The sequence below is a fragment of the Phytophthora sojae genome (assembly GCF_000149755.1).
Source record: "Phytophthora sojae unplaced genomic scaffold PHYSOscaffold_1, whole genome shotgun sequence".
Lineage (NCBI taxonomy): Eukaryota > Oomycota > Peronosporomycetes > Peronosporales > Peronosporaceae > Phytophthora > Phytophthora sojae.
This window is the reverse complement of record NW_009258115.1, coordinates 9,873,999-9,900,866: the sequence shown is the minus strand read 5'-3', so window position 1 is coordinate 9,900,866 and position 26,868 is coordinate 9,873,999. Positions and strand designations below refer to the sequence as shown.

Genomic DNA, 26,868 nt, shown 5'->3' with positions numbered 1-26,868 from the left:
GGCTCCGTAACTTTGTAAAAGGACGCCTAGAGCGCCCTTTTAGAAGGAAATATCAATGAGTTGTATACTATAATTTATTGAGGATACTCGCGAAAGGGTTAAGCTCGGTAGAGAAACGGAAGGTGAATTCGTCATCGCTCCCGTCCTGTGTCTCTCCATGAAAATCCAGACTCTTCCCTGGTAGAGCGGTAGAAGGCTTTCCGGCCACATCGCTAACCTCCTGCTCGACTTTGACATGGTAAGGTACGTTATTCCGAATAACTTATTCGGATCTACTCAGTACCGGTGACAGGTTTGTGGTTCTCATTCGTTGACAGCACTTGGGTTTGATGGTTTAACTTGCCCCAACGGTACCAATATGGGGCCGAAAATAAAATAAATAATTCGCGATTTGGTCGGTATCATTTGCGGGAACCCGGGTTCCCGCCAATTGTTTCATATCTCCACAAACTAATATCCGAGATGGGTGGTACTTGATTGCAAGTACACTTCGCTGACTTACACGAGTAATACGCTGGAGATGCTCTTAGGAAAGATGCCACGTCCGGCATCGCCACCCTGGACGAAGACACAATATGAATGTATCTGGGTAAGTAACTTAATGAGCCACTTATGCAGATATGAGCAAGCTAGTAGATAATTTACGTGTCATCTAGCAGAAAGCAAAGAAAAAATACCCTAAAGGGTTTGTAGTACGATATTTACGTTCGTGAATGTCATCCCAACAATCAACGTCTTAGCTTGAAGTAAGTAGTTGCAAGGCGACGCAGCACACGAGTTCAAACGAAGTCTATGTACTCGAGAGTCCGTGCCGGATAGCACCGTGAAATCTCCCATAGTGCCAATTCGTAGGTGGCGCATGAAGACACGGGAGATGTAGTCTTGCGGACAGAACTATTGTACTTCACTGCGAGTACTCCATGATACTTAGCCAAGTGTAACGAAGTCAGATAGATACTCCGCGATACAGATCTCTACGCTTTGCTGGAACATGGTTCATGGTCGACCTTCACTCTGCCCTGTGCATTTGGTATACCAACGAAGCTCTCGTGCGAAATAGCGTACTCCGCGGCAGCAGTACCTGTCGAGTTATGAGCGTTGGGTCGTCCAGGCAATCGTGAATAACATGCTAATCCACCAGTAGTAATCGTAGTAAATAAGAAAACAGCTATTGCATGTACGTGTAACCTGGCACCCGGCTGACTATCAAACCTTCGTGACCGTACAGTGTCTTATGGATGGTGCTATGCATACCACAGAACGAGCGAGGAGCTTGCGATTTCTCAGGTATTATGGCTAGCATCAGCAGAGGATAGCTCTCCAGCTTGGTGGACCTGGCATCACTACAATATAAACTCTTACTGTTAGACGCACTGTCGAGACTACCATAATGAGTCCTGGCGTGCGAGCGATTTCATACTCGGTCATGACAGGAACGCATACATACTGAAAGCGACTTGCAGATTCTCTAAACCATATGTTTATAAATATATAGATCTTTGTATGGTGTCTAATTAAAGGTTTCCAAAGTACCGATTTCAAGTCCAAATTGGCATTAGGCACAAAATCCTAGTTTGTTGATGTCTGGTGATTCAGCACTGCTCGGCTCTGCTAAAACTATTAGGGGTGCCTCATTATAGAATTTGCGTTGAACGAAGGGGCACCTCATTAGTTTGAAAAAACTATTCTAAGGCTCACACGTCACATGAATTTGTAAATTGGACATCTTCTGTAACGAAGGTGACAATACGATTTTGATCTATCTGGTTTCCTAAGCCAGAGCAGGGATGGCCTGCGGGTCCGTGTTGAACATCTCGTTCGGGTCGTACACGGTCTTGATCTTCTGCAGCTTGGCGAAGTTGCCGCCGCCGTACAGGTACTCGGCCATCTCCTCCACCGTCCACTTCTCGTCACGGTACGTCGTGAAGCCACCGGGCACGCCGCCCGAAGCCTTGTAGGCGTCCACGAACTTGTAGAAACCGGTGCGCATGGTCGTCATCGTGCTGTCAGCGAACGAAACGTTGAAGGCCGACGAGCGCATGTCCCAACGGACCAGGTGCAGGTTGTTGTCGTGCTTCCACGCCGACGCACCAGGCTTCACGCCCTTGGCGTACCTGCCGCCCCAGATGTCCACGAAGCCGGAGGCCGAAGCGTCCACAAGCTTAGGAGCGAAGGCCGTGTTGGAGAACAGCTCCCAGGCCGTCGCGTTGGTGAGCGGCTTCGAGCGGGGGATCGTGACCGATGCGATGTAGAAGTAGCGGCGAGGGGTGAGCGTCTGCTCCACGAGGCCGGGGGTCGAGATGGCCTCCGACGCCCAGAAGTCGTACTCGTTCGTCTTGAGCACCATCGACGGCGGCAGGTTCTTCATGAGCGAGGCGAAGACCGTCTTGGCCTTCTTGGACGAGCCGTAGAAGAAGCCCTGCAGCGTCGACTTGGTCTTGAGGCTGAAGCGGATGGACAGCAGGTCGTTGTTGTCCTTGCTCAGAGCCCACGTCTGCGTGCCAACGAGCGCGTCGACGTTGTCCTGCTGCGTCGGCTTGGCGCTCGAGTTGAACTCGATCGTGTAGTTCGTCACGGTCTGCGACGGAGGCTTGTACGTCTTGATCTTGAAGTCCAGCACCACGCCCAGGGAGCTGGCGGCGCCGCGCACGCCCCAGAACAGGTCCGAGTTCTGCTTGGCGTTGGCGTTCACGATAGAACCGTTGGCAAGCGCCACGCGCACAGACTCGATGTTGTCCAGCACCGTGCCGCTGGCGCGCGAGAGGGTGCCGAAGCCAGAAGCGGCCACACCAGTCATGCCGACGTCGGGGCAACGGCCGTGGGGGAGGGTGCGCTTGGCCTTGCTCCACATGTAGTTGGCGGCCTCCGAGATCATGACGGGGCCGCCGTACGACAGCAGGCCAGTGGACGCGTCGTACTCGAGGTGCTTGAGGTGCTTGAGGTTCATGATGAGAGCACCGTCGTTGCGGCCGAAGCCCATGCTCGAGAACGAGCGGTTGCCGCCTAGCGTCGTCACCTTCACGCCGGCGTCGGCGGCGCACTTGAGCGCGGCCGACACCTCCTCCTCGTTCTTGGGGAAGGCAACGGCCGACGGCACGGGGCTCACACGCGAGTTCCACGCCTCCGTGTCAGCCTTCCAGGTCGACGTCGTGGGCAACGAGTTCTCGATGCCGGCCTTGTCGAGGCACGCGCCGACGTCAGTCTGAGTCGCGCCAGCGGCAGCAAAGCCGCCCTGAGCGGCGATGAGGGAACAAACAGCGAAGATCGCGCGACTGGTGCCGGAGATCGAGACCATGGTTCGTTCGTCTGGAGCTCGAGTTTCTGGTTGAAGACTTGAGTGCTAGGCGGCAAATGTAGGAGTGAGTGATTAACTGGAGAGCGGGATCATGTCAACGCAGCTCCTCGACCACTTAGCGTCCGTCCCTGGAAGAGCCACCGCGAGAACGGAGAGCTCGGCGCAATAATCGCCAGCTGTGGACTTTCAATCGTGAAATCGTACGCTGTGTATACGGCTGCTAACATGCGAGCACCGAGTCCGAAGTCCAACCTGGCCGAGCCGAGCATTCCAGCGGGTCGAGCCTAGGATCGTGAAACCGCGTCTCTCTCGCGACAGCGACAGCGACACCACGAGCGCATTAATCCACGCGTGTATTAACGCAGCATCTGCTAACCTGGATGAACGCGACCCTATTTTCCCAACACCGCTCGTTCTTCAGCAGCCCCCGACGGCTCCGCACCTGTTTTCAACGAATTCTTCGTCATGGTCTATCATACAAATTGATGCGTTGGTGCCTGCCGCCCGCAGCGACAAGGAGGAAGCGTATGCCAGCCTTCTTACCGTAAACGATAGGGAGCATGGCGGCCATGCGTTTGGATACCAACCCGCGATGGGGATGTAGGGGAGGCGCACAGCTTCGATGAAGAATCTCCATTGGAGATCGAGTCGAGTCTCGAGGAGGACAGTCTCGATACGGTAACCTACGTCTGTGTAATGAACTCGATATGTGGTATGGATACTTACGACACTTTACCAAAGGAGAAAGACAACGTGTAAGGCTAGGCTTTCACCTGCTTAGTCGGCTACACTCGTTGGTTCGAGATCTGAGCGTTTGCGTCTTGTGGCGTTGTGCCAGAAGGGATCTGTCTGCAACCTGCAATAGGTATTGCATGTAGACATCGCGGGTGTGCAAATGAGGTTGTCTCGAGTCAATGGCCACGTACACAATACTTGTATCATCAACTACACAGGAGCACTGCAGAGTCCACTTTCCACTTCCTTCTGCGTTGGCCACTCCAGAAGCGGTAAGCGTCTTGAGCCCTACGGCAACCTTGTGGACGACGTCTAGGCCGACAACGCTGGGATTGCCTGTGGATCCGTGTTGAACATTTCGTTCGGGTCGTACGCAGTCTTGATCTTCTACAGACGCTCGAAGTTGCCGCCCCCGTAGAGGATCTTGGCAGTCTCGTCGATCGTCCAGCGCTCGTCACGGTACGTAATGAGGGCGCCAGGGGTTCCGCCGGCCGCCTTGTACGCGTCCACGAACTTGTAGAAGTTACCGCGCATGGTAGTGATGCTGTTATCAGCAAAGGTGATGTTGTACGCCTTTGAGCGGAGGTCGTAGCGAACAAGGAGCAGGTTGTTGTCGTGCTTCCAGGCCGAGGTGTCGCCCTTGATCGTCTTCGTGAACTCGCCTCCCCACACGTCAATGAACCCGGACGCGGTGGAGTCGGGCAACTTGGGGGCGTACGCGGTGTTGGAGTACAGCGCCCAAGCCGTGGAGTTGTCGAGCGGAACGTCGTTGCGGCCTGTCATGGACGTGATCTAGAAGTACATACGAGGCGACATGCCCTTGGTACTGATACCCGCGGTCGTGATCTCCTCGGAGGCCCAGAAGTCGAACTCGTTCTTCTTGAGCACCATGCTCGGGGGCAGGTTCTTCATCAAAGAGCCCAACACAGCAGTGGCTTCGTCCGTGGAGCCGTAGAAGAAGCCCGACATGTAGGTGTTAGTCTTGAAGAAGTAGCGGATCGAGAGGCGGTCGTCGTTGTCCTTGCTCAGAGCCCACTTCTGCGTGCCCAGCAGGGCGTCCACGTTGTCCTGCTGAGTGGGGGTGTACGTCTCGTTGAAGGTGATGGAGTAAGCGATCTGCCCTTCTGCAGCTACCGTCCGCACCTTGTCCGAGTCCGCGGCTCTGCAGCGCCGGGGTCCTCGGCGGCTAGCAACGCCAATTCGTCACCTATACAAATATACACCGCTCCACGCGATATCCGACACGCACAACGCCTTGCACGTCGCCAATCCCAGGTGCTCGCACGTGATCCTCGACCCCTCCGCTTCTTATCGGGCCCAGGTAGGCGATAGCTGACTGGAGCTGTCCCTCTGTGAACTGTGCCCACGTGCGCGCACAACTCGCGGGTTCTCCCTTCCGGCGGATGTGTCCGCGGGGTACTGGTCGTCGATGGACGCACGTGTGCACTGTGACTCTGTGTGCACGCTGCTCGTCACCTCGGACCGGGCTCTTCACTTCGACTGCACTTTGACCTTAGTCGACTTGCTACCACCAACTGCTTCGTGTATTGACGTTACACTCTGCTTGGCTCTACTGTATGGGTTAATCTGTACCCTACAGCGCTATTTCGATACGGACTACACTTTTACTGCAATCACTTGGTGGCGTGGGCGCCATGGGTGCCGGCCAACGGCTTCTGACCAGCACACCTTGGCCAATCGTCCGTCTTGGTCGTTGCCTTGGGTGAGGTGGCACGTCGGCGAGTTTCCAACGTTGCCTCGCTCACCCCTTCGTTCTTCCACGCCCCTTGTGTGCTATCCTCGATGTCATGCTCTCTTCGACTCTTCCTCCGCTTGTTCACCCCGTCGCCGCCGCCGTCTTGACTGCTGCTTGCTATCTTTCGCCGCCGCTTCGGATATCTTTACCAGTACTTGCGTACCCTCCTTGCGTCGTCCGTCCTCGATCCTGTTCCTGTTGTAGTCCTTGCTGCTGGGTCGTCTCTCCTTGAAGCTCTGTTGGTCCTTGGAAGCATCCTGGCACTCAGAGCCTTGGCTACAGTTGCTGCGCGTCGCTCGTTGCACTTTGACGATGGTCATCACGTACACTAGCTACTTCGTGCACGTGACTGGTACTCGCTAATAGCCTTCTCAGCGCAGCCTTCTCAGCAACAGATGCCACTTTGCGCCACTAGATATCGACTCGGTGCTTACTATGGTGTAGTTGGTCACGCGCTGAGACGGAGGCTCCAGCGTCGTCATCTTGAACTGCAGCACGACGCCCATGGAGCTGGCGGCGCCACGCACGCCCCAGAACAGATGGGAATTGTGCTCGGCATCGGCGTCCACGATGCTGCCGTTGGCGAGAGCCACGCGCACGCCGACGATGTTGTCCAGCACAGTTCCGCGGTGACGCGAAAGCGTGGCGAATCCGGACGAAGCAATGCCCGTCATGCCGACGTCAGCGCAGCGGCCGTGAGGCAGAGTTCGCTTGTGGTCATTCCACATAAGACTGGCAATCACGGGGTCTCCGTAGGTTAGTGTGAGCAGCCGCAGTGACGTGCTGCTCAGAACGCTCGTGCTGCTCTCCGAGACCAGCAGCACGGCTGCATGTTTGACGTTTACCAGGCTTCAGGTGAGAAGCCTTGGCACATGCTTGATGTTGATGTTGAAGTAGGATTAGTTTGCTAGGAGAACTACGAAGAGATCTAGGAGAACGAAGAGCGTAGATAAACCTTCAGGCAGCTAATTCAAAAGTCAGTTGTGGATTTACACTCAAGAGCTCAAGACATTCAACAGCTACGTGACAGTTAGCAGCTTGGTCGACTCGTCGTACTTGAGCACCTTCATGTTCTTGAGGTTGATGATCAGAGTTCCGTCGTTACGGCCAAAGCCCATGCTGTGGTGGGCACCGAGTTCTCGATACTGGCCTTGGTCAGGCAGAAGCCGAGGTCAGCAGACCCGGCAGCGGATGCAAGACCGCTTTGAGCAGCGATGAGCGAGCACAGCGCGAGTCCCACACTGGCGAATGACGCGACCATGATACACGCATTGAGTTGCTTGGCGTCTTGACGGCAAATGCGGAAGTGACTCAGTTTACAAGTTGGTTTCAAATGTGCTCAAGCTCGGCGGAAGCAGCTTACGATAGACCGCAGCTGTGTCACGGAGGTATCCATGCTCACAGTGTACAGTAACAACAACACCATCTGCGGATCGTGATATTGTCTTGAGTGTCGCTACTTCCAAGCTCTGGGCCTTTTACCCAGGAGCAACTCTACTGTACGGTAAGGATGAATATAGTGGTCTTTCCGACAGATAAGAGACCAGGATTGTTTCATGGTCGTCTCTATAGAAATAACAGCCTATCATATTCTGACTTGGAGTAATTTCAGCCAATAAAATCAACTAGGGGTAGGGAAATCCTTTCCGACACTTCCCTACATATATTTGTCGGAATCCTAGGCTGAATATGTATATAATCATACTGAAACCCAGTACAAAAAATATTTTCAAAATATTTTGGCGATTCAGACAACTAGGCAAATTCCTACTGTAGGCATAACTTATTCTAGGTAGCGAGACACCGGTGGACAGCCACCAGTGTCAATATTGCATAACGAAAGTGTCCTCGCGGTCATCATGAGCCTCTCTGTGTTTGTACCCAAAAGGCGCGAACGACGGCGATTAACGCGTTCGAGAGAATGCTAGAGGTCGAGGGTGTGAGCATGGAATTGTTTCGTGCAAGCATGCATACAGACCCCTCGGGCAAACGCTTGGCTGCCACAATGGACCGCTTCGGCTACTATTTCGCCACTAATAACGGTAAGAAAGGTAAGCTAGCTCGTAACACAGCTACATCGTACTATAAAAACGTCAAGCTGTGGCTATTTAACGAGTTTCCACACCTGCGTTTACCCACGGAGATGAACTTGTTAAAACAAGGGAAAACTCTAGATAAGCACTGCTTAAAACGTGAGAAAGGAGGACTCGTTAACAAAGCGCCGCCATGTACTAAAGAGGACTTAGGTTCTCTAATTCGCTATGTCTACAGCACAGCACGTGTCAACTCGGACTATCAAGATGCTGCGCTAGCCTGCCTCAAGTGGCACTGCTTCGGCCGCTCGTCGGACCTAGGCTACCTGCGCAAGCAACATGTGTCAGTGTCAGCGGACGGCGTCTTCTACCTGCGGCTCCTCCGCGTTAAAACGGCTGAAGAACAAGGGTTAACGCTCATACCTGACAAGGAGGACTTCCTGACATGCCCGCCTCTGTGGTATCGGAAAATGGAGATTACCGGAGCGATTGCCCGTCGCCCAAGAATCAAGGTACAATGATCAAGGAGCAGTCAAGCGCGAGATGTAAGTGGCTGCTTTGGTTAAGCTGGCGACATTATCCTCGTTGGAGTGACAGGTAGTGGCCGGAGCCTCGTCGGGTCCTAATACAACCCCGAACGAGGCTTCATGGTACCCACTTTTAGGTACAGATGCATTTAGTTACGTACTTCGGCCGCACTTATTAGTGTAGCCGCGGTCGTCATTTGATGTGTCCGGAATCGCCTTATTGCGATCGTTCACACTAGATATTTGTATAGGGACATAGGACGCATCATAGGATGGCCAGAACGAGCCCCCCAGGGCCTCAGAAAACTCAGTAGTAAAAAGACAGTCTTCCCCCTAAGCCAACAAGGGTCAAGTCCGACTTCGGTAAATGTAGCTAGCTTATTGTAGTGCCTGGACACGCTCGGCTGCGTGTGGATGCCTGTCGGGGAGCTTATCGTGCATTGACCGAGAGTTTCCTTGGCAGCGCCAAGAGTTGGTGTGGTCGGAGAGGCAGGAACGGTATTAGAGTATCGTTCAGTATATATTTGTGGGATTAGAGTGTCCCTGAGTGTATTAGTCTACCTACCGAGGTTTTACCTTGGTCCCCCTGTATAAGGCCTAACACGCCGGTACCCTTCCTTCCTGAGGGACTGCAGTGGGGTTGCGCGAAAGCGCTACATAGTATCCTAGCCTTAGCTCGTGGCTAGCGGTACAGGTTTTTGGGTTGACCGAAGATAACCTAAGGTGCACAGAGGCGCTTGCAACCGACCCGGTGTAAGGGATCGTTCCTGGCCTTCAGGTTTTGATCCAATAAGCGCTTACCTTTGCGGGTTAGCGTGTTGTTGGTGTCTCTAATACCTTTTGGTAGAAGAGAATTTTAGTGGTATTACCACACCACACTTCACTCGCTCGCGGTAGCTCTCGTCATGCAGGCCGCGCCCTGCGCGGCTCTGTTAAGCCAGCTCCCTGAGCTTGTTGCGACGAGCGAGAAGCCGCTAGACCCCGGTGTGCCACTGCAGGCCTTGCTAGAAGCAGTGCCAGCTACGCTCAGGGTCGCCCTGATGCCACCCTCGCCTGCTGTCGCCGCTCCCGTTCCCGCGCCAAGTCCCGTGCCAAGCTGCACCTCAAGTCCCCAACCTGCAAGCACAGAAGCGCGAGTGAGTAGTACAACGAAGGCCAGCGCTGGGGAGAAGACGCGCGGTGAAGACGGTGTTCAGTCGTATGTCAACCGCCTCCTCAAGCGCGTTGCCGAGCCCGCGGGAGCCACGACCGACTTGACTTCCCACTCCTTCCGACGCGGCGGCGCTCAGCACGCTAACGGAGACGATCGCCTTGCCACTCAGTGGATCTTCGACCGCGGTGCATGGGAGATGGGCAAGGTCAACAAAGGGTTCGCCTACGTGTACAACACGCCGCGGGAAGACCGGAAGGTTGCGCGAGTGCTGAGCGGTTGGGAGGCCGACGCAGCTCCTGTTGTCCTTGATGCTGCGGCGCTGGATCATGGAGCTCAAGAGCGTCTGGCATCCTTGCGCGAATTCCTGTTCAGCACCTGTACTGGACTCAAGGAACACAGCCTCAACGTAAGCAGCAAGGACCTCACCGTCCTCACGGCATACCTGGTCCGCTACTACCCGCAGCTAAAGGCGCTGGCTCCGGATGCCCCGATTGTTGAGCGCGTGGAAGAGTGCTTGGCCTCCGCGGGGATCTCGACAGCTGACGTGCTCGCATTGTCGGTTGCGCTCAACAAACAAGCTTCACCTGCTGAACCTGTTGCAGAACAAGCACACGAATCCAAGACGCACTCATGCCAAGTCCATCATCATCTTCTAGCTGTCATTGATGAGCTTATCGCCTCGAACCGAGCCCTCTCCGCGCGTCTTACAATCGTGGAGGCTGCGCAACTAAAGTGTAAGCGAGAACAAGTACCCGATGAGGAGCCACAGGCACAAGATACGTCAGATCAAGAGCTAAAACCCAAGCGCAGAAAGAAAGCAACGACCAACCTGTCCAGCGCGTGGTTCGAATGGTACACGCGGGTGCCACGCGTCTGGGACTCCGCCGACCGCCAGAAGAAGTCCGAGTTTCGCCACGCCACGGCGTTCATGAAGCTCTTCTTGAGCGAAGGCTTCACGCTGGACCCCAAGGCGCCGGACTACAAGGATCAAGTCCTGGACGCTGGTCGTCGGGCTGAGAAAGCCGTGCTCGCCTTCCTGAAGTCGCGCAACGTCAACGCCAAGGGGGCTGTGATGGAAGGTATGGATCTTGGACACGAAGCTTGGACGAAGCGGAGGGAGGGACGTCGCAGACGGCGGGACCGGAGCGAAGGCACTTGAGGGGTAGAATGAAGATTCGAAAGTGATTGAATTGTTGGAGCTTACACCCTACTGTTATAGACACGCGACCCTGCGTCCTATCACCTAGTGCATCTAATCAACCATCACTCACCGGTGTTCATCCAATCATCCTACTCGTCTAATCATCGGTGGCGTAAACAACTTACCGTAATCACCATAATCAACGTGGGTTCGGATTGGACCGGTTCGGGTTAACCGGTTAATGGGTACAACTGGTACACAGTACCCAAGACCAGCAACCCTCAATACGCCCCCTCAATGCGAAGTCCCACGAATGCCGAGAGCCACCGTCAGATCCGTGTGGCGTGGTCCCGCAAGCGCCTTCATCATGATGTTCGCTAGCATCACAGAAGTCTCGCAGTACTGGAGCTTGACTTCGCCGCGCTTGACTTCATCGCGGATGTGGTGGTACTTGATGTCGATGTGCTTGGCGCGACCGTGGTTCACTGGGTTCTTCGTCATCTTGATGCACGACTGGTTGTCTTCGCGGATCATGAGTTCGGGTCCAGTCTCATTAGCGGCCGCCAGAATCTCGCATAGCAGGCGATGAATCCACTTGCCTTCTTGGATAGCCAGACTGAGCGCGATGTACTCCGCTTCGCTGGTGGACAGCGACACACTTGATTGCTTCTTGCTTCCCCAGCTCACAGGCGCACTCATGAGCATGAACGTGTAGCCTGAAGTGGACTTGCGGTCGGCGAGGTCGCCGGCCCAGTCCGCGTCCGAGTAGCCACGAAAGTCGATCTTGTCGCCCGGCTTGAAGCAGATCCCATGCGTCTTGGTTCCTTGCAGGTAGCGAAAGATACGCTTGACCGCAACCCAGTGTTCCTCTTGGGGGTTCTCCATGAAGCGCGATACATAGCCAACGGCGTACGCGATGTCTGGGCGCGTGGCGGTCATCAGGTGCATCAGAGCACCAACAGCTTCGCGAAACGGAGCGTTCACCTTGGTCGCCGCGTCGCTTGGGACCAGTCGAGTGCTCATGTCCACCGGACTCACCACGGCCTTGCACTCGTCCATGGCGAAGCGCTTCAGGATGTCGTATCGCCGCTGGCACATGGTCACGCTGCCGTCCGGGCCGTCCACCAACTCGATCCCAAGAACAAACGCGCACTTGCCGCTGTCGGTCATCTCGAAGCGCGTCTTCAGGTCGGTCTTCGTGCGTGCGATCAGCTCGGGCGAACTCCCGGTAATCAGTACGTCATCCACGTACACCAGTACAAGCACGCAGTGACCGTCCACCACCTTGATGTAGGGGCACGGATCGAAAGCCGACACTTGGAAGCCGATGGAGCACACGAACTCGTCGAAGGTCTCGGTCCACCCTCGCGAAGCTTGCTTGAGACCGTAGATGGCCTTCACCAGTTCCAGGCAGTCGAAGTCACCATCCAGTTCGACGCCTTCCGGAACCACGCAGAAGACCACCTCCTTCATTATCCCGTACAGGAATGCTGTCACCACGTCGAGTTGGTCGAGGGGCCAGCCAAAATACTTAGCAATCGCGATCACCATGCGCAGTGTCACATACTTGACCACGGGCGAGAACGTCTCGGTGTAGTCAATGCCGTACTTCTGCTTGAAGCCCTTGGCCACGAGGCGCGCCTTGTACTTCTCGATCGAGCCGTCCGCTTTGCGCTTGATCTTGAACACCCACTTGGTATCGATGGCGCGTTGTCCGTTAGGCAACTTGGCAGCTCGAAACACACCACGCAGTCGCATCGACTTGAGCTCCGCGCGGATCGCTTTGCGCCAGTGCACTTGATCCGGACCGTTCACAGCCTCTTGGAACGTCGTCGGCTCCGATAGATCGGCTGCTGCTTCCACAGCGTTGCCACTGGCACGCCAAAACACTGGAGGCGTCGAGTCGTCGTCTTCATCTTGGTCCCCAGACTTTTCTTCTTCGTCGGGGTCGGCTCGGCGCGAGGAGGATACGTCCGGCGCACTTGCTTCTTCTAAGCCAGCTCGGTGGCGAACGGGGCGCGATCTTCTGGCAGTGTTGTCGTCGCCACTCGGTCGGTACTTGCGCTTCCCCGCCTGCTTGAAGCTCGTTTGGCGCGGTCCATCGTTGTCGTCCAGGTCCAGCGCGTCCAAGTCTAGCACAGCATCATCGACGTCTTCATCCGAAGTATGCGTCGAAAGTCCAAAGGTCGACTCATCGAAGTTGACATCGCGACTGATAACCACCTGCCCCGCCTCGATGTCATAAACTCGATACGCCTTGGACACTTCTTCGTAGCCGAGGAACAGCCCGGCGCGAGCCTTGGGGTCCCACTTGCGCCGTCTTTCCTTCGGCGTCAGGATGTACGTCTGGCATCCGAACACACGCATGTGCTTCACACTCGGCTTGGACTTGTAAACGATCTCGAACGGAGTCTTGTGTTCGATCTTGGGTGATGGTAGACGATTCTTCACGTAGATGGCTGTCATGGCCGCCTCAGCCCAGAAGCTCTTGTCCAGCTTGGCGTGATGCAGCATGCTGCGGCCAATCGTGACGATGGTCCGGATGGCGCGTTCTGCCGTGCCGTTGGTCTGGTGCGCGTACGGAACCGTGGTTTGCTGCTCGATGCCTTCGACTTCGTAGAAGGTCTTGAGCGAGTTGGTCGCGAACTCACGGGCTCCGTCGTGCCGCACAAACTTGACCTTCTTGCCGAACTGCGTCTGCACCTTCGTGACGTACATCTTGAAGCAGTCCTCGCTCTCCGACTTGGCACGCAGGCAGAACCCCTTCATGCATCCGCTGGATTCGTCCACGATCAGCAGCAGATACTTGCTGCCACCCAGTGACTCTTCTTCCATGGGGTCGCACACGTCGAAGTGGAGCAGCTCGAACGTGTCGTAGTGACGCTTGTCACGGTTGCTTGGGAACGGCTTCTGGACCATTTTCCCTTGCTGGCAGCCGCGACACACGCTTGGTCCACTCGACTTGGAAGGTGCCTTCGCGTCCTTGATCATGTTGTTGTCGACCATCTTGCGAAGCACCTCCACCGGAGCGTGACCCATACGCGCGTGTAAGTCGACCGTCTTCCCACTGGTCGCCGCATTCGCCGATCGCTGAGGCGTCTGGAGCCAGTAGAGTCCATCCACGAGGTTTGCCGTCGCCACCACTTGCTTGGAGCCCTTGTGCGCAATCTGCATCTTGGTGCTGTCGAACACGACTTGGAACAGACCACTCTTGTTGATCTGTGGCACCGAAAGCAGATTCTTGCTCATGCTTGGGACGTACAGCGCGTTCTTGATCTCGATGTCGCGCTCGTCGCCGTTGGGCAGAACCACTCGTTCCACGATGGTCCCCACACCCATGATGGCCGCCTTGTTGCCGTCGGCCACCGAAAGTTCGCCTTCATTCCGCTCAATCAAATGAGCGAACTTGGCCTTGTCGTTGCAGATGTGGTGCGTTGCGCCGCTGTCGACCGCCCACAACCCGGACACATTCTTGCCCGTCGAAATGCCACACTCCAGTGAGACCGCGAACGCCACTCGATCATAGCCGTAGTCGTAGTTGTAGCTGGCGTCGTCGTTCCTCCACTGGGCATTGTTGGCCCCGCGTCCACGGCCATTGCCATTGCCGCCGCGTCTTGGGCCCCGATTCTCGTCCTTCTGCTTGGTCCAGCACTTGTCAATCGTGTGCCCCAATTTCCCGCAGTACGTACACTGGCGAGACTCTCGGTCGGTGTTGAACGCCTTGGCCGCATTCTCCGTCTTCACCGTCGTCGTCTTCTCGCCTTGTCTCTTGATGTGCTCATTCGTCAGCACCTTCACGACGTCTTGCGATCGTAGTTCAGCGCTGCTCATCTCCAAGTTCAGCACGACGTTCTCGTAGCTCTTGGGGAGGCTGCGCAACAGGCAGATCGCCACGTCCTCATCCTCCATCTTGGCGCCGATGCTGCTGAGCTTGGCGCTGATGTTGAGGACCTCGTTGCAATGATGCAAGACGTTGCCGCCTTCCGACATCTCCATGCTGAAGAGTTGGCGCTTCAGGTAGATGCGTCCAGCCTTCTGCGAACCACCGTACAGCGTCTTCAGGCGCGTCCACGCAACCCACGCTTCCTCGCAGTCGTCGACCACATGGTGGTAGTCCGCGTCCATGTGGAGCAACATCAGTCCGAACGCGATGTTGCTCGACTTGACGTAGTCGTCCTTGGCCCGCGAGTCCGTGAAGCTCGGCGTCGTCTCGCGGTTCACGACATGCCACGTCGACTTGGTCAGGAACACGCCACGCATGTAGCGGTTCCACGTCGCGTAGTTGTCCCCGTTGAACTTGTCAATGGAGACCTTGGTCGAGGCGTCTTGGGCAGAGGACATGGTGCTTGGCCTCATAACCTGATGGAAGGTATGGATCTTGGACACGAAGCTCGGACGAAGCGGAGGGAGGGACGTCGCAGACGGCGGGACCGGAGCGAAGGCACTTGAGGGGTAGAATGAAGATTCGAAAGTGATTGAATTGTTGGAGCTTACACCCTACTGTTATAGACACGCGACCCTGCGTCCTATCACCTAGTGCATCTAATCAACCATCACTCACCGGTGTTCATCCAATCATCCTACTCGTCTAATCATCGGTGGCGTAAACAACTTACCGTAATCACCATAATCAACGTGGGTTCGGATTGGGCAGGTTCGGGTTAACCGGTTAATGGGTACAACTGGTACACAGTACCCAAGACCAGCAACCCTCAATAGGCTGGAAGCGTCTTGCGTGCGCTGCGCCCACTGCACAAGAATGGTGTCTTGGACGAGCGCATTGCCGCATACAAGACGCTACGCGCTGTCGGTAGAATCGTTGATCCTGCGCCTACAGAGACACAAGACGTCTTAGCCACTGCAGGTCACGTCTAAGAAGGTAAGATAACACCGCTACTTCACAAACGCATTCATGCACCAGCACTACCGGCACAACACGCACACACGCCTCACCAACCACGCACACAGGAGGAACAGCAGCCGAGGCACGCCGCAGCAGCGAGGCAGAGAAGAAGGGTCACGCAGGACGAGCAGCCGTCGCAAGCCCGGTGCGGTAGCAGCACGACGCAGCAGCAGCACGGCGCAGCAGTCGGAGACCCGAAACGGCAGCACCGAGTCACCGCACGACGTAACCCCAACGCCAATCTTGATCGATAACACCGGCCTGAATTGAACAGGCACCTCAGGGCCGAAGCCCTGCGCTCTATCCATTGAGCTACGGTGTTGGGGCCCAGGGGAGGGAGGCGGAGGGAGGGGGGGCTGCGACTGGCTGATTGGCTGGCCGGCAAAGCTGTCGAGGCTGACGGGGCTGAATCTTGGTCCGGAGGCTTGATCCCGAGCTCTGAAAAAAGAAGACTGAGGGCGCGCGCCGTGTGTCGGCGACTGGCAGCCACCAATTTTCGTTTGGACAGGCGGCGAATGCTGATTGGCTGAAGGCTGTACCAATCAACACTCTTTATTGCTTAAAGGCCCTGATTGGCCAATGAATTAGCCAATGATATGCCGGGGGGGATAGCTACCGCCGGAATGCTTCTAATTGTGGCCCCTCTACCTGGGTGCCGGCCTCACTAATGAATTTGCTGGCTCCTGTGCACATTGCTCCGGGGCCAAAATGCGCCAATACACAAAATGTCGATTTTCTCGGCCCAGAGGCCTCTAGAGGCGATTTCCTCGCGGCTGTGAGCACCGCATGAAAGCTGACTTGAATCGGTCAAGTGGCCCGCTAGACCTACTCTACCGTACACATGATCTAATTTCCGATTTTACATTAATTCCGATTTTGCCCTGGCTTTGACAAACTTCCTAGTTGTCGGAATATGTAGGGATGTCGGAACGGCCGTGATATGGTATCATACTGTGGGGATAAGATGAGGAGCGCTGCTTGCCTCTCCTACAAACTTCAGGCTCCCATCACAATTTTCGATCTGGAAGAAGCTGTGCCGGATAGGCGGCTATCATAGACTGCGTTACGCCAAGGCACAAGTGGATGAAGAAGTCACCTCTGATGACCCGACTTCTTCCCTATATGCGAAGGTTAGTTTCGATTGGAAACCAATACTGTATTGTGTATATAGTTTGGAATCTGCCATCGGAACCCTGACAATCTTCGCTGTGAAGAACTTTGCCCCTGGGCGCTCTGCGAGGTTCACCTTGAAGTTCGATCGATCACCGGAATACCGGTGATTCAGCTTGTGTACACCACATCAAGCAACTCCGCCTGTAAATGGACGAGGTGTCCCGCATCCTGCGCTGCGGCTCGCACTATGAGGTGCTCAAGCTGGCCGAGCCTGGCGCCGTCGCCGTCTTCGTGGCTGTGCAGCAAGTTCGTCGGCGCTACAAGGAGCTGGCGATTCTCGTGCATCCGGACAAGAACCGGGCTCCAGGTACTGTATGGCAAAAGCTATCCGAAAGGTATGCACTGTAGTGGCACTGACTTCTGTGCATTTAGATGCCGAGGCGGTGTTCAAGCGGCTGAGTGAAGCCTACGAGTGTCTCGCAGACGAGGACTCCCAACGAAGTTACTTGCAAAAGTTACAGCAGCCAACTGCTTCCAGAGCTGGCGTCAGGTCTCCGAAGCCAGCCAGACCAAAGTACAAGAACAAGCGGAAGCGCAAGGCCCCGGAGCCGCCAACTGCAGCACAAGCAAAGGAACCGCTGTCCACTAAGCGACGAAGCACGCCAGAAGAAGTCTGGCAGCAGTTCCAGCGTGAAGAGGAGGAGCTGGCGCGGCGAGAGTTCCATGCAAAGGGGTTCGAGAGAGTCTACGACTCGGCATCCAAGCGAGCTGCTAAGACCAGTGGGGCCGATGATAGTTCTGCTCCTCCGCACACTCTTCCTCCGACGGAGCAACGGGATATCCTGGACTCCAATTTGGACGCCAAGGCGAAGAAGTGGGCGACATGGAACAAGCCGAATTTGACGCAGGCAGAGTCACCGCCGGTGGCAGCAACAGACGAAGGGGGCTCTGGATCTGTTGAGGAAAGTGAGGCGCCAGTGATTTTGATATGCTGTTTGTTGTGTCGACGGAAGTTTCCGACCGCGGAAGCTCTTGGTCGGCATGAAGCTTTGTCCAAGTTGCACGCGGCGAACCTGCAGGCTCAGCGGGCGCGCAGCTCAGGCGATGGTCCATAGTTTGATGACGTTGTCCTGCCCAGCTGTGATTAACGCGCCTGTGTGGATCCAGCGAGTGCACGTGATGAAGCTGTGCTGGGTTTCGAAGACCAGCACCATGCACATCCGAGACGTGTCGACAACGTACAGAACTTCCTCCGAGCTGCAGGCCACTAAATCTCCACAAACTTGGAGTGAGGAAATCCACTTGGTGGCTAATTGTAACACGGCCGGAGCTTTCCTGGCAGTTGGACGGTGCAAATTGCTATACAAAAGCAGTCGGCCGTCCTTGGTGGAGCAGAGCAGCCGGCCATTTGAGAGCGCTGCTGCAGCGTACACCGGGGAGCCGACATTGTCAAGTCGACCCAGGTGTGCGAAGGTTTTCGAGCTGAAGAGCTGGATAGTGCCATCATTTGATCCAGTGACTACCACCGAAGACAGCTCCGCATTTGTTCGGCTGGAGGAAACACTGGCGGTGTCTCTGCTGTTGCCCAGGTCAATGATGCACTGCACTGTGGTCTTGTGGGCGTAATATATCCTGGCACACGCCACGCGCTGGTCCGGCGAATGCTCAGGATTGGAGATGTCAGAGCTGAGATCCCAAAAGCAAACGGAGCCGTCCGCTGCCCCTGAACAGAGATGATCGGGCTGGACTTCGAAGCAAGTTACCCGCGAGTGGTGGGCGCGGAGTTCGCAGACACACTGCCCGAGCTCAGCATTCCACAGACGCAGCGTGTAGTCGTCGGAGCAGCTGATGATGTGGCAAGGAAGAGCTGACGGCAATCGAACTTGAGTTACGTGACCTGAATGGCCCATGAGGATATAGAGAAGGCTGAAGGCGCTAGTCGTGCACTCGTACAGGCGCAGAGTGTTGTCGTGCGACCCTGAAACCAGCCAACGAGCGCTCAAGTCAATGCAGGACACAGCGTCGCGGTGTCCGTAGATGGTGTGAAGGCACTCGAACGTGGCTTGCGACCACACTTTGACCGATCCGTCCACGGAGCACGACACTATGAAGCGATCGTCGTGCGCTATAAGGGCACAAACACTCGCGACGTGCCCCACGAGATGCTCTGGATGGAGCGAGACGAACGGCGCTGAAGCTGATGACCACTCGCTGCTCGAGTTGTTGTAATCTTCAATACCGCCGACGCCTGAACGCGGTGATTGCGTAGCCCGGTGCAGCGATGGTCGACGCGAGCGCGAAGTCAGCCGTGGAGTCATCGGTAGTGCTCTGTGCCATGCAACAACGTCAACTCAAAACTCGATACAAACAAAACCGAGGTAGCAACGACAACAACACTTCGTACCCGCTATCAGCCTGGTTTTCTGTAAGCACCGACATTTTCTGTCCTGTTCGTGGTCGATGGCTTCCTGAGCCGGTTGTACCCGGATCTCTCAACTCGCTCATTTTCGTTGCATCTTTCACCAGATTCTGTGGTTGTTGCGGATTTTCGATACCTTCTCCATTACCACTAACTGCTTCAAGATGGCATCCTTCCATTAGCTGAAGTAATGGATCGCCATCCATTTGCTCTCCAGTGTTCTGCTCCTCGCCATGTTCAGGTCGCGCTTGTTGGCCCCGCTCCTCCTTCTTGGGTGGTTGGCTCTTATCCCGAGTCCTTTCTCCTCCTCTTGTGCCCTCTCTTGGTCTCTGAATTTGCCTCCGAGGAGTAGCAACCGCCTTTTCGTTGTGGTGAGCTCCTCGTTCTGCTCGTTGTCTCGAGCTCAAAGCCCCAGAAGTGGACGGCTGATGCACTTGATGAGTTGCTCGGCGTGGCGACTGCTGCGCGTGCAATCGATCCGCTTCAAGTCGCTTCTCGCGCTCTAGGCGATGCAGCGCGCATGTACACAATGGCGGGTGCACGTCCTTGCGAGACACGCGCGACGGACTGGGCGGCGCGACGCCGAACCACATACGGTCGGGCCGCAGAATGATCAACTGCTGGGCTTCACTTCAACGAGGACACTTTTAGCCCACCCCAATTCCTCGTTCAACGTCATTTCAACTTCAACGTTCACTTGTTTTCGTTTTTTGTGAGCGGAAGTGTCCGTAAGCGTGCGTCACCAAGGTTCTGCATGAACTTCTACTTAAGTATTCAGCATGGAAGTCACGGAGAGTCCTTGGTTTAGAAGCGGTGGATCTACATGTAAACGTCGTCCAGTGATAATATCCTTCCGTCCTCCGATTTCTGCTGGGCTCTACGTGTAGAAGGAAGATCGCTCGAGTACTCGCGCCCGTGTTAGTGCCACGTTAATAAGGAAGTGGCCAGCGATCTATGTCTCCTGCAAGTCTACTACAGTACAACCGCAAAGTTTAATCATGGTGAGGGGCTCGTTGCGAGTTTTCGACATAATCTAGTGTCTAGCAACCAATTCAACACACCATATGTCAAAACCTATTTTCGACACCCTATTATCGACATCCCATACAAACTCCAAGTCCCACGCAACAATTATGGCGGACGATGGTGCGCGTCCTTCCTCCTCCTTTCCCCCTGCGCCGTTGCCCTGCTAACCCCTCCATGTATGCGCCCCCTTAGACAGCGTGATCCGGCGGCGCCTGCTGACGCGCACGAGCACCGTGGGCAAGATGGGTCTCAAGAAGTGCGCCGAGACGATGCTGGGGCTCGTGGAGATGCTGGCGGACGAGGCCGTGGACGACGCCACGTGCCGCGCGGACCTGGACGCGCTCTTCTGGGAGATGGAGCAGCTCGAGTTCGAGGCCAACAAGACGGAGATCTGGAACTACACGTGCGACCGCGAGCTGGAGGAGTACGAGACGCTCAACGCCGAGATCGACACGTCCATCGACAAGGTCGCGCGCGAGATCGAGGAGCTCAAGGCCAAGGTGCACGTGGAGAAGACGGTGCGCGCCTACAAGGAGGAGTACGAGTCCATCGCGCGCGTCATCAACGAGCTGCCGTCGCGCCGGGACATCTCGGCCGAGATCGAGACCCAGCTGCGCCGCCTCGAGGAGGCCACGGCCGCCATCGAGGCCGTGGACGGCAAGCTGGACCTGCGCACCAAGCAGTTCGCGCTGCTGATGAACACGATCCAGAACCTCAAGGCCACGCTGGACGAGGATGCGCTCATGGAGGAGGAAGAAGAGAAGGAGAAGCAGCGCCAGGAGGAGGACGAGGACATGGAGGACGTCGAGCCCAAGCAGACGAACGAGAGCGGTGCGTTGACGGCTTTGGGCTTGTGCTTGCTTTGAGGTTCACAAGGCTGACGGCTGTGTGGTTGTGTTGTATAGGACGGTCTCCTTCGCCCCTATGAGTATTCTAGCGACAGACAGGTGCAGGACGTCCGAGTGGATAATATCAAGAGCTATGATAGCTGCTGTGTATTTTATTCGCACAGAGGGCCAGCGCTCTATTCGTCTGCTAGTCTGCAAATGTCTTCGTATTCTACACGATCCAGGACCTCGCCCTTGTGGGAGCCGGAGTCGATGCGGATGCGCGCGCAGAAGTCGTCCACGGAAATGTCGAGCAGCTTCGCGACGCACCCTCGGCCGAGTCCGTTCACGACTTTGACCTTGCGTCCCGGCTTGGGGATCACGGTCTCCAGGTCATCCTGGTCCAATCGCAGCACGTCTCCAGAGTCGAGCAGCTCCACGGTGGCGCAGAACTTGTCCTCCACATCCTTGACCACGCCCTTGCACTTGTAGTATTGACCGTCGCCCACCTTCTTGTTCACCACCTTGACGACAATGCCCGTGGTGACCCAGTTCTCCTTGCGCTGGCGCTTCGACTCGTCCTCCAGGCGTCGACTCTGCTGCTTCTTGCGGCGCTCTTCCTCCTCCATAATCGCGTCCACCGCGTGTCTCTTCCCAGAGCGTTTGCTGTCGCCCTTATCGCCCCTGTCCTTCTCTCTTCGCTCCTTCTTCTCATCTCCTCTGTCCACCGCCTCAAACACACTCGAAGCAGAATCACCGAGCCCCGCAGCCTTCTTCATGCCGCTCTCCTTCTTGCCAGCAGCCTTCAAGCCAATCGCCATCTTGATCTTCTCCCCGTTCTCTACCCGCTGCAGCTTGGTGGGTCTTTGCTGCGTGCCCGCTGCGCCCTCCTTCTCCTTCTCGCTGGCGATCTTGAGCTGCCTCGCGATGAACTGCCGGTTCCTCTCCTCGTGGTCCAGCTCCGCCTTCTTCTTCTTCTCCAGCTCCTCCTGCCGCGCGATCGCGCGCGGGTCTCTGTCGATGTACTGGATGTGCCAGCCCTTCTCCGTCTCGTCCACCACGCACTTGCCCGTGCGGCCCAGGTACTGCACGAAGCTGCCGAGCGTCTCCCACTGCGTCGCGTTCATGTGGACGTGCATCTTGTCCTGGATGTACTCGTTGTACACGTGCGTGGCGCGCATCCGCTTGGTGCCGTGGCGGCGCCGCAGGTTCTCGAGGAACGCCTCCTCGAAGAGCTCGCTGTAGCCGCTCATGAACTTGTCCGGGTCGTTGGCCACGATGAGCATCTGGCGCTGGTGCGCCTCGGACGTCGTGTGACACTTGAAGCCATTCTCGTCCCGGCACTGCTTCTGACACACCTGGCAGAACCACCGCAGCTTCTGCAGACCTTTAGCCTAGCAGTAGCAATGGATGGAATGGAGTGACACACATGGATGGGTTGGTTTACGGCTTGTATGAAGGGGCAGAGAGAGCGGAGAAATGGGTACAGAGGTGACGGAGGGTCAGGAGGAGACTAGGACGCACCTTCATGCGGATGCCGATGGCTTTGGGCGTCAGGAAGTCGTGCTTCCCCATGGCTAGCGGGCCTGGTGTTTGACTTTTGGGCGGAAATGAAGAACTGTGAAACGGAATGGAGGATGGAAATAAGAGAGGTTAAGCTGGGATGGATACATTTTGTGTATTCAAACATAATAATGTATCCATCTCACGGAATGTTGACCTACCACAAGACGTCGGGATCACTTCAGCCAAAACGAAGACCGCATGGCTCTTAACGTGGTTTACCAATTCATGACCTCTGACCAGTTCATGGACTAAAGCGACTATTATCCAATCCAATCTTCTTATTTGGACTAATATTGCTCTGATTGGCTCAATATTTATTTAACCAGATCTTGGCCCTCACTTTTCCTTACGCTGATTCCGTCAGATATCGAGTCGAGCGTAAGATGAAGGCGGCCTTCACAGACAAGCAGCTAGAAGAAGCTATCGACCGCGTCCTCGCAGAAGAGAAGCTCGCAGCCGTGGCCGACTCGTCACCAGTGTCGTTGTCAACACTAAAGCGTAAGATCGCCGAGCGCATCGAAGGTCGATCTATTGAGCGCCAACGGCCCGGACCTGCCCCCTACTGTCTCCCGAGTGTGAAGCCGATCTAGTGACATGGATCACTGCAATGCAGCGTCGTCTGGTTCCCGTGCAGCCATGGGAAGTTCTCGAGGCTGCTAACGAGCTTCACCACATGATCCACGGGAATCTGCGCTCCGTCAAGGACCCTACTACTAGCTGCTATAACCGCTTCGTCGACCGCCATCCCGAGCTGTCTTTGCGTGCGTCGGAGCCGCTTTCGCGCGCTCGCAATGAGGTCAATGGGGCCGCTATGGGCGCGTTGTTCTACGAGCTGACGAAGCTGGTCATCGAGCACGATATTGATAGCAGTCGTGTGTGGAATATGGATGAAACCAGCTTCGTCAGCAAGCACCAGTCAAGCTCCGTGTTGGCTGTTCGTGGATCGTCGAATGTGTGGTCGAAAGCATGTGTGAGACTTTGTATGAGATCGCGTTGGTCCAACATCTGGTCAGTGCGTCATAAAAAAATAAATTTCCGCTGTGTTTGCTTCGCTGTTGCTTGCTCACATTTGCTCATAAATTGGTGCGAGGACCCTCAAAATTAAGCGTGCCGACTGCTTGTATAAATGCTAGCGTTGTAGCATGGCTGCTCTAATATTGATGTCGTCATCGACGATTTCGCATGAGGTGCTGCTGGCGGGTCATGAATTGGTAAACCACGTTAGTTGTTCGTTCTCCAGTAAGCGGAAAAGTCGAGGTACGTCTGGTAGTTTTTGTGCAAGTACGCTTGCTGGCCAAGACCCTCCAGTCCCAGCTTCTTGTACATTTTCTTGGGGTCCATGCCTTTCTTGAGCCACTTCCAGAACTTGAGCTTCTCCCCAAGGCCTCTTTCCTCCTTTTCGTCACTCTCATCCAGCGCGTCGTGGGCCCTCAGCGATCGCTTGACGACATCGTCATTTCGGACGGCAGCAGCGAGCCAGGACTGGAGCGTCACCGTTAGAAATCGAAGCCTGCTGAGGCGAGGCGGTTATCGTCCAGGGTGTATAGCGTACGTCCGGTAGGCTTAGACCTGGGAGGGTTTAGCTTACGGAAACCCGAAACTCACAATGAATATAAGCTCCGGTTGACGTGTGACCTTGTGCAATCCCTATAGGTGTCGTTTATCTTCGGCGGACCGCGTTTCAATCTTGGGAATCGCAATTGATCAAAGATACAGGAATGCAGAGAACTTCCGGGCGCTACTCGTTCCGGGAGTCCTGAATGGGAGTGAGATCACTAGCAAATACCTTCTCCAAAATAACCAATATCAATACAGAGTCTGTACACACAATATGCAGCCTGTCAATTTTAGGTTGCACCCCGAATACAGGTAAATTCGGGATGTCCCACGCGCACCACTCCTGAATGTCAGGAGAACAATACAGGTACCTTCCTACCACACGCAATCTACAATCGGGTCCTAGGGGGCGATTGCCACAACCTCCTAAAACACAGGGAATATGAAATGCAAGCGCACACTGAGAGTGCACGCCACAACTGGGAAATGAAACAGGTGTATCGACCCGAGAGGGCAATACTTTTGGGTACCTGACTTGGCTTGATGATGTAGTGAGAAGTTTTCGAGGGCCTTGGACCAGGCGTTACTCAACGCTCGCAGCGTTGCTCGGAATGGTACACCCTCTCGTGGGCTCCTAGGCGGTACACTCTCCCGTGGGCGGCGGCTGTCCTTAGGCGAATCACGAACCAGGCACTTGTGCACTTGAACGCAAAACAAACTCTGTTGATCTTTATCCTCTTCTCTCTCTCTTTGGCTATTTCTCTTCTCTTTTGTATCTCTCTCTTCTTCGTAGACACATCGAACTCAGACTGGGCTCACTCTCCATAGTGAAACCAAGTCACGCTCGGAACTGGCACCTTGGTTGCTGACTTCGCTGACTTGGCACGTTCCTGGGCGTTTGTCCATTGGCAGATATCTACAGTGTCTTGGGGCTTCTCCATTCAGGGCAGTCATGGTCCATTCAGGATGATCGGCACTTGGGCACTCCGGGCGTTGTCCATTCAGGATGATCATCCGCCATTCGGGGTAGTTGCATTCCATTCGAGCTGTCGGTTGTCTATCCAGGCTGCCGTCGACTCCACGAGCTTCAGTGTCCACTTGGTCTCGCTGCTTGAGGCCCTCAACTCATTGTCGGGCCACACTCGGGGTCTTCGTAGTCACAGTATCCTGGATGTTCATCTTCAACATGGTGGTGGCACAATTCAGGGTGTCGATGGCTTGGTACACTTGAGTAGCTTCACACTCGGGCTGCTGGGGGTTCGAAGTACCTTGGGATGCCTTGGCCTCGCCAAGAAGGGTAGCTCTCCGGGATACGTTCACCGGGGCACTTCACGGTCTCCCTTAGTCAGACTAGGTCGGGGCCGGACTGGGTGCTGCGCACCTTCGGCCAGTTGAGGTCAAACGCGACCACGCATCCATACTCAACATCTCCTCCATCATGCTCGGGCGTTTCACAGGTACACCATCCTGAATCGACCCTTCTTTCCCACACTGTCGCTCTCCCTGGATCGGCGCCGGGGCCAGCTGCGCGGACACTCTTCAAAATTTCAAGTCGTCTCGTGTCACTGCTCTTGCTGAACAGCGGAGACGACGTTGCTGCTCGCGAGGAGAGCAGCCGCGAGAACGGCGACGGTGGACAAACGCATCGGTGTTTTTTTTTTCGAGAGTACTTGGAGCGAACTTGGGCGCTTGGGGTGCTGGGGAGCAAAAAGCAAAGTGAGATAATAAAAGTTCTTCGTGCCGCCGCGGCTTACCAGTCACTGCATCGATGCGGTGTTTGTGGAAAATTGATGGACAATCGTTCCTTGTTTGCGCTGGCCCAGCATTTCTCAAGTGTGGCGTGGTAATACCACTTAAATTCTCTTCTACCAAAAGGTATTAGAGACACCAACAACACGCTAACCCGCAAAGGTAAGCGCTTATTGGATCAAAACCTGAAGGCCAGGAACGATCCCTTACACCGGGTCGGTTGCAAGCGCCTCTGTGCACCTTAGGTTATCTTCGGTCAACCCAAAAACCTGTACCGCTAGCCACGAGCTAAGGCTAGGATACTATGTAGCGCTTTCGCGCAACCCCACTGCAGTCCCTCAGGAAGGAAGGGTACCGGCGTGTTAGGCCTTATACAGGGGGACCAAGGTAAAACCTCGGTAGGTAGACTAATACACTCAGGGACACTCTAATCCCACAAATATATACTGAACGATACTCTAATACCGTTCCTGCCTCTCCGGTCACACCAACTCTTGGCGCTGCCAAGGAAACTCTCAGTCAATGCACGATAAGCTCCCTGACAGGCATCCACACGCAGCCGAGCGTGTCCAGGCACTACAATAAGCTAGCTACACTTACCGAAGTCGGACTTGACCCTTGTTGGCTTAGGGGGAAGACTGTCTTTTTACTACTGAGTTTTCTGAGGCCCTGGGGGGGGGGCTCGTTCTGGCCATCCTATGATGCGTCCTATGTCCCTATACAAATATCTAGTGTGAACGATCGCAATAAGGCGATTCCGGACACATCAAATGACGACCGCGGCTACACTAATAAGTGCGGCCGAAGTACGTAACTAAATGCATCTTTACCTAAAAGTGGGGACCATGAAGCCTCGTTCGGGGTTGTATTAGGACCCGACGAGGCTCCGACCACTACCTGTCACTCCAACGAGGATAATGTCGCCAGCTTAACCAAAGCAGCCACTTCCATCTCGCGCTTGACTGCTCCTTGATCATTGTACCTTGATTCTTGGGCGACGGGCAATCGCTCCGGTAATCTCCATTTTCCGATACCACAACTGCCCCCGCCTGGACACGAGCCTCAGCA

The 26,868-nt window shown here is 55.3% G+C and overlaps 10 protein-coding genes and 1 non-coding gene across 11 annotated transcripts; 5 read left to right on the top strand and 6 right to left on the bottom strand.

Annotated features, from left to right (window-relative positions):
• Nucleotides 1–1,771: 1,771 nt before the first annotated feature.
• Nucleotides 1,772–3,295, bottom strand: PHYSODRAFT_476079 (hypothetical protein; the record flags this gene model as incomplete). The annotated part of the gene is made up of 1 exon (XM_009518542.1): nucleotides 1,772–3,295. The coding sequence occupies one exon, from the start codon at nucleotides 3,293–3,295 to the stop codon at nucleotides 1,772–1,774; it is 1,524 nt and encodes a 507-aa protein (XP_009516837.1).
• Nucleotides 3,296–4,417: 1,122 nt separating this feature from the next.
• PHYSODRAFT_323075 (hypothetical protein) lies at nucleotides 4,418–7,047 on the bottom strand (the record flags this gene model as incomplete). The annotated part of the gene is made up of 7 exons (XM_009518541.1): nucleotides 4,418–4,806; nucleotides 4,837–5,192; nucleotides 5,262–5,337; nucleotides 5,950–6,118; nucleotides 6,221–6,592; nucleotides 6,815–6,936; nucleotides 6,987–7,047. The coding sequence occupies 7 exons, from the start codon at nucleotides 7,045–7,047 to the stop codon at nucleotides 4,418–4,420; spliced, it is 1,545 nt and encodes a 514-aa protein (XP_009516836.1).
• Nucleotides 7,048–7,791: 744 nt separating this feature from the next.
• PHYSODRAFT_323074 (hypothetical protein) lies at nucleotides 7,792–8,340 on the top strand (the record flags this gene model as incomplete). Its single annotated transcript, XM_009518540.1, has 2 exons — nucleotides 7,792–7,828; nucleotides 8,063–8,340. 2 exons carry the CDS (start codon nucleotides 7,792–7,794, stop codon nucleotides 8,338–8,340), a joined length of 315 nt encoding a protein of 104 aa, XP_009516835.1.
• A 911-nt stretch (nucleotides 8,341–9,251) lies between these two features.
• On the top strand, nucleotides 9,252–10,658 carry PHYSODRAFT_323073 (hypothetical protein; the record flags this gene model as incomplete). Its single annotated transcript, XM_009518539.1, has 1 exon — nucleotides 9,252–10,658. One exon carries the CDS (start codon nucleotides 9,252–9,254, stop codon nucleotides 10,656–10,658), a length of 1,407 nt encoding a protein of 468 aa, XP_009516834.1.
• A 5,136-nt stretch (nucleotides 10,659–15,794) lies between these two features.
• PHYSODRAFT_t145 lies at nucleotides 15,795–15,865 on the bottom strand. The gene has a single exon. It is a non-coding gene; the product is annotated as a tRNA-OTHER (tRNA).
• A 998-nt stretch (nucleotides 15,866–16,863) lies between these two features.
• Nucleotides 16,864–17,559, top strand: PHYSODRAFT_466799 (hypothetical protein; the record flags this gene model as incomplete). The annotated part of the gene is made up of 3 exons (XM_009518538.1): nucleotides 16,864–17,023; nucleotides 17,089–17,389; nucleotides 17,487–17,559. 3 exons carry the CDS (start codon nucleotides 16,864–16,866, stop codon nucleotides 17,557–17,559), a joined length of 534 nt encoding a protein of 177 aa, XP_009516833.1.
• Nucleotides 17,560–17,753: 194 nt separating this feature from the next.
• Nucleotides 17,754–18,974, bottom strand: PHYSODRAFT_323070 (hypothetical protein; the record flags this gene model as incomplete). The annotated part of the gene is made up of 1 exon (XM_009518537.1): nucleotides 17,754–18,974. One exon carries the CDS (start codon nucleotides 18,972–18,974, stop codon nucleotides 17,754–17,756), a length of 1,221 nt encoding a protein of 406 aa, XP_009516832.1.
• Nucleotides 18,975–20,208: 1,234 nt separating this feature from the next.
• On the top strand, nucleotides 20,209–21,029 carry PHYSODRAFT_323069 (hypothetical protein; the record flags this gene model as incomplete). The annotated part of the gene is made up of 3 exons (XM_009518536.1): nucleotides 20,209–20,221; nucleotides 20,294–20,932; nucleotides 21,007–21,029. The coding sequence occupies 3 exons, from the start codon at nucleotides 20,209–20,211 to the stop codon at nucleotides 21,027–21,029; spliced, it is 675 nt and encodes a 224-aa protein (XP_009516831.1).
• A 96-nt stretch (nucleotides 21,030–21,125) lies between these two features.
• On the bottom strand, nucleotides 21,126–22,503 carry PHYSODRAFT_309869 (hypothetical protein; the record flags this gene model as incomplete). Its single annotated transcript, XM_009518535.1, has 2 exons — nucleotides 21,126–22,322; nucleotides 22,453–22,503. The coding sequence occupies 2 exons, from the start codon at nucleotides 22,501–22,503 to the stop codon at nucleotides 21,126–21,128; spliced, it is 1,248 nt and encodes a 415-aa protein (XP_009516830.1).
• A 598-nt stretch (nucleotides 22,504–23,101) lies between these two features.
• PHYSODRAFT_383502 (hypothetical protein) lies at nucleotides 23,102–23,461 on the top strand (the record flags this gene model as incomplete). The annotated part of the gene is made up of 1 exon (XM_009518534.1): nucleotides 23,102–23,461. A coding segment is annotated over one exon (360 nt), but the record flags the coding sequence as incomplete, so codon positions are not given.
• Nucleotides 23,462–23,715: 254 nt separating this feature from the next.
• PHYSODRAFT_323066 (hypothetical protein) lies at nucleotides 23,716–25,491 on the bottom strand (the record flags this gene model as incomplete). Its single annotated transcript, XM_009518533.1, has 3 exons — nucleotides 23,716–23,976; nucleotides 25,192–25,354; nucleotides 25,433–25,491. 3 exons carry the CDS (start codon nucleotides 25,489–25,491, stop codon nucleotides 23,716–23,718), a joined length of 483 nt encoding a protein of 160 aa, XP_009516828.1.
• Nucleotides 25,492–26,868: the final 1,377 nt, after the last annotated feature.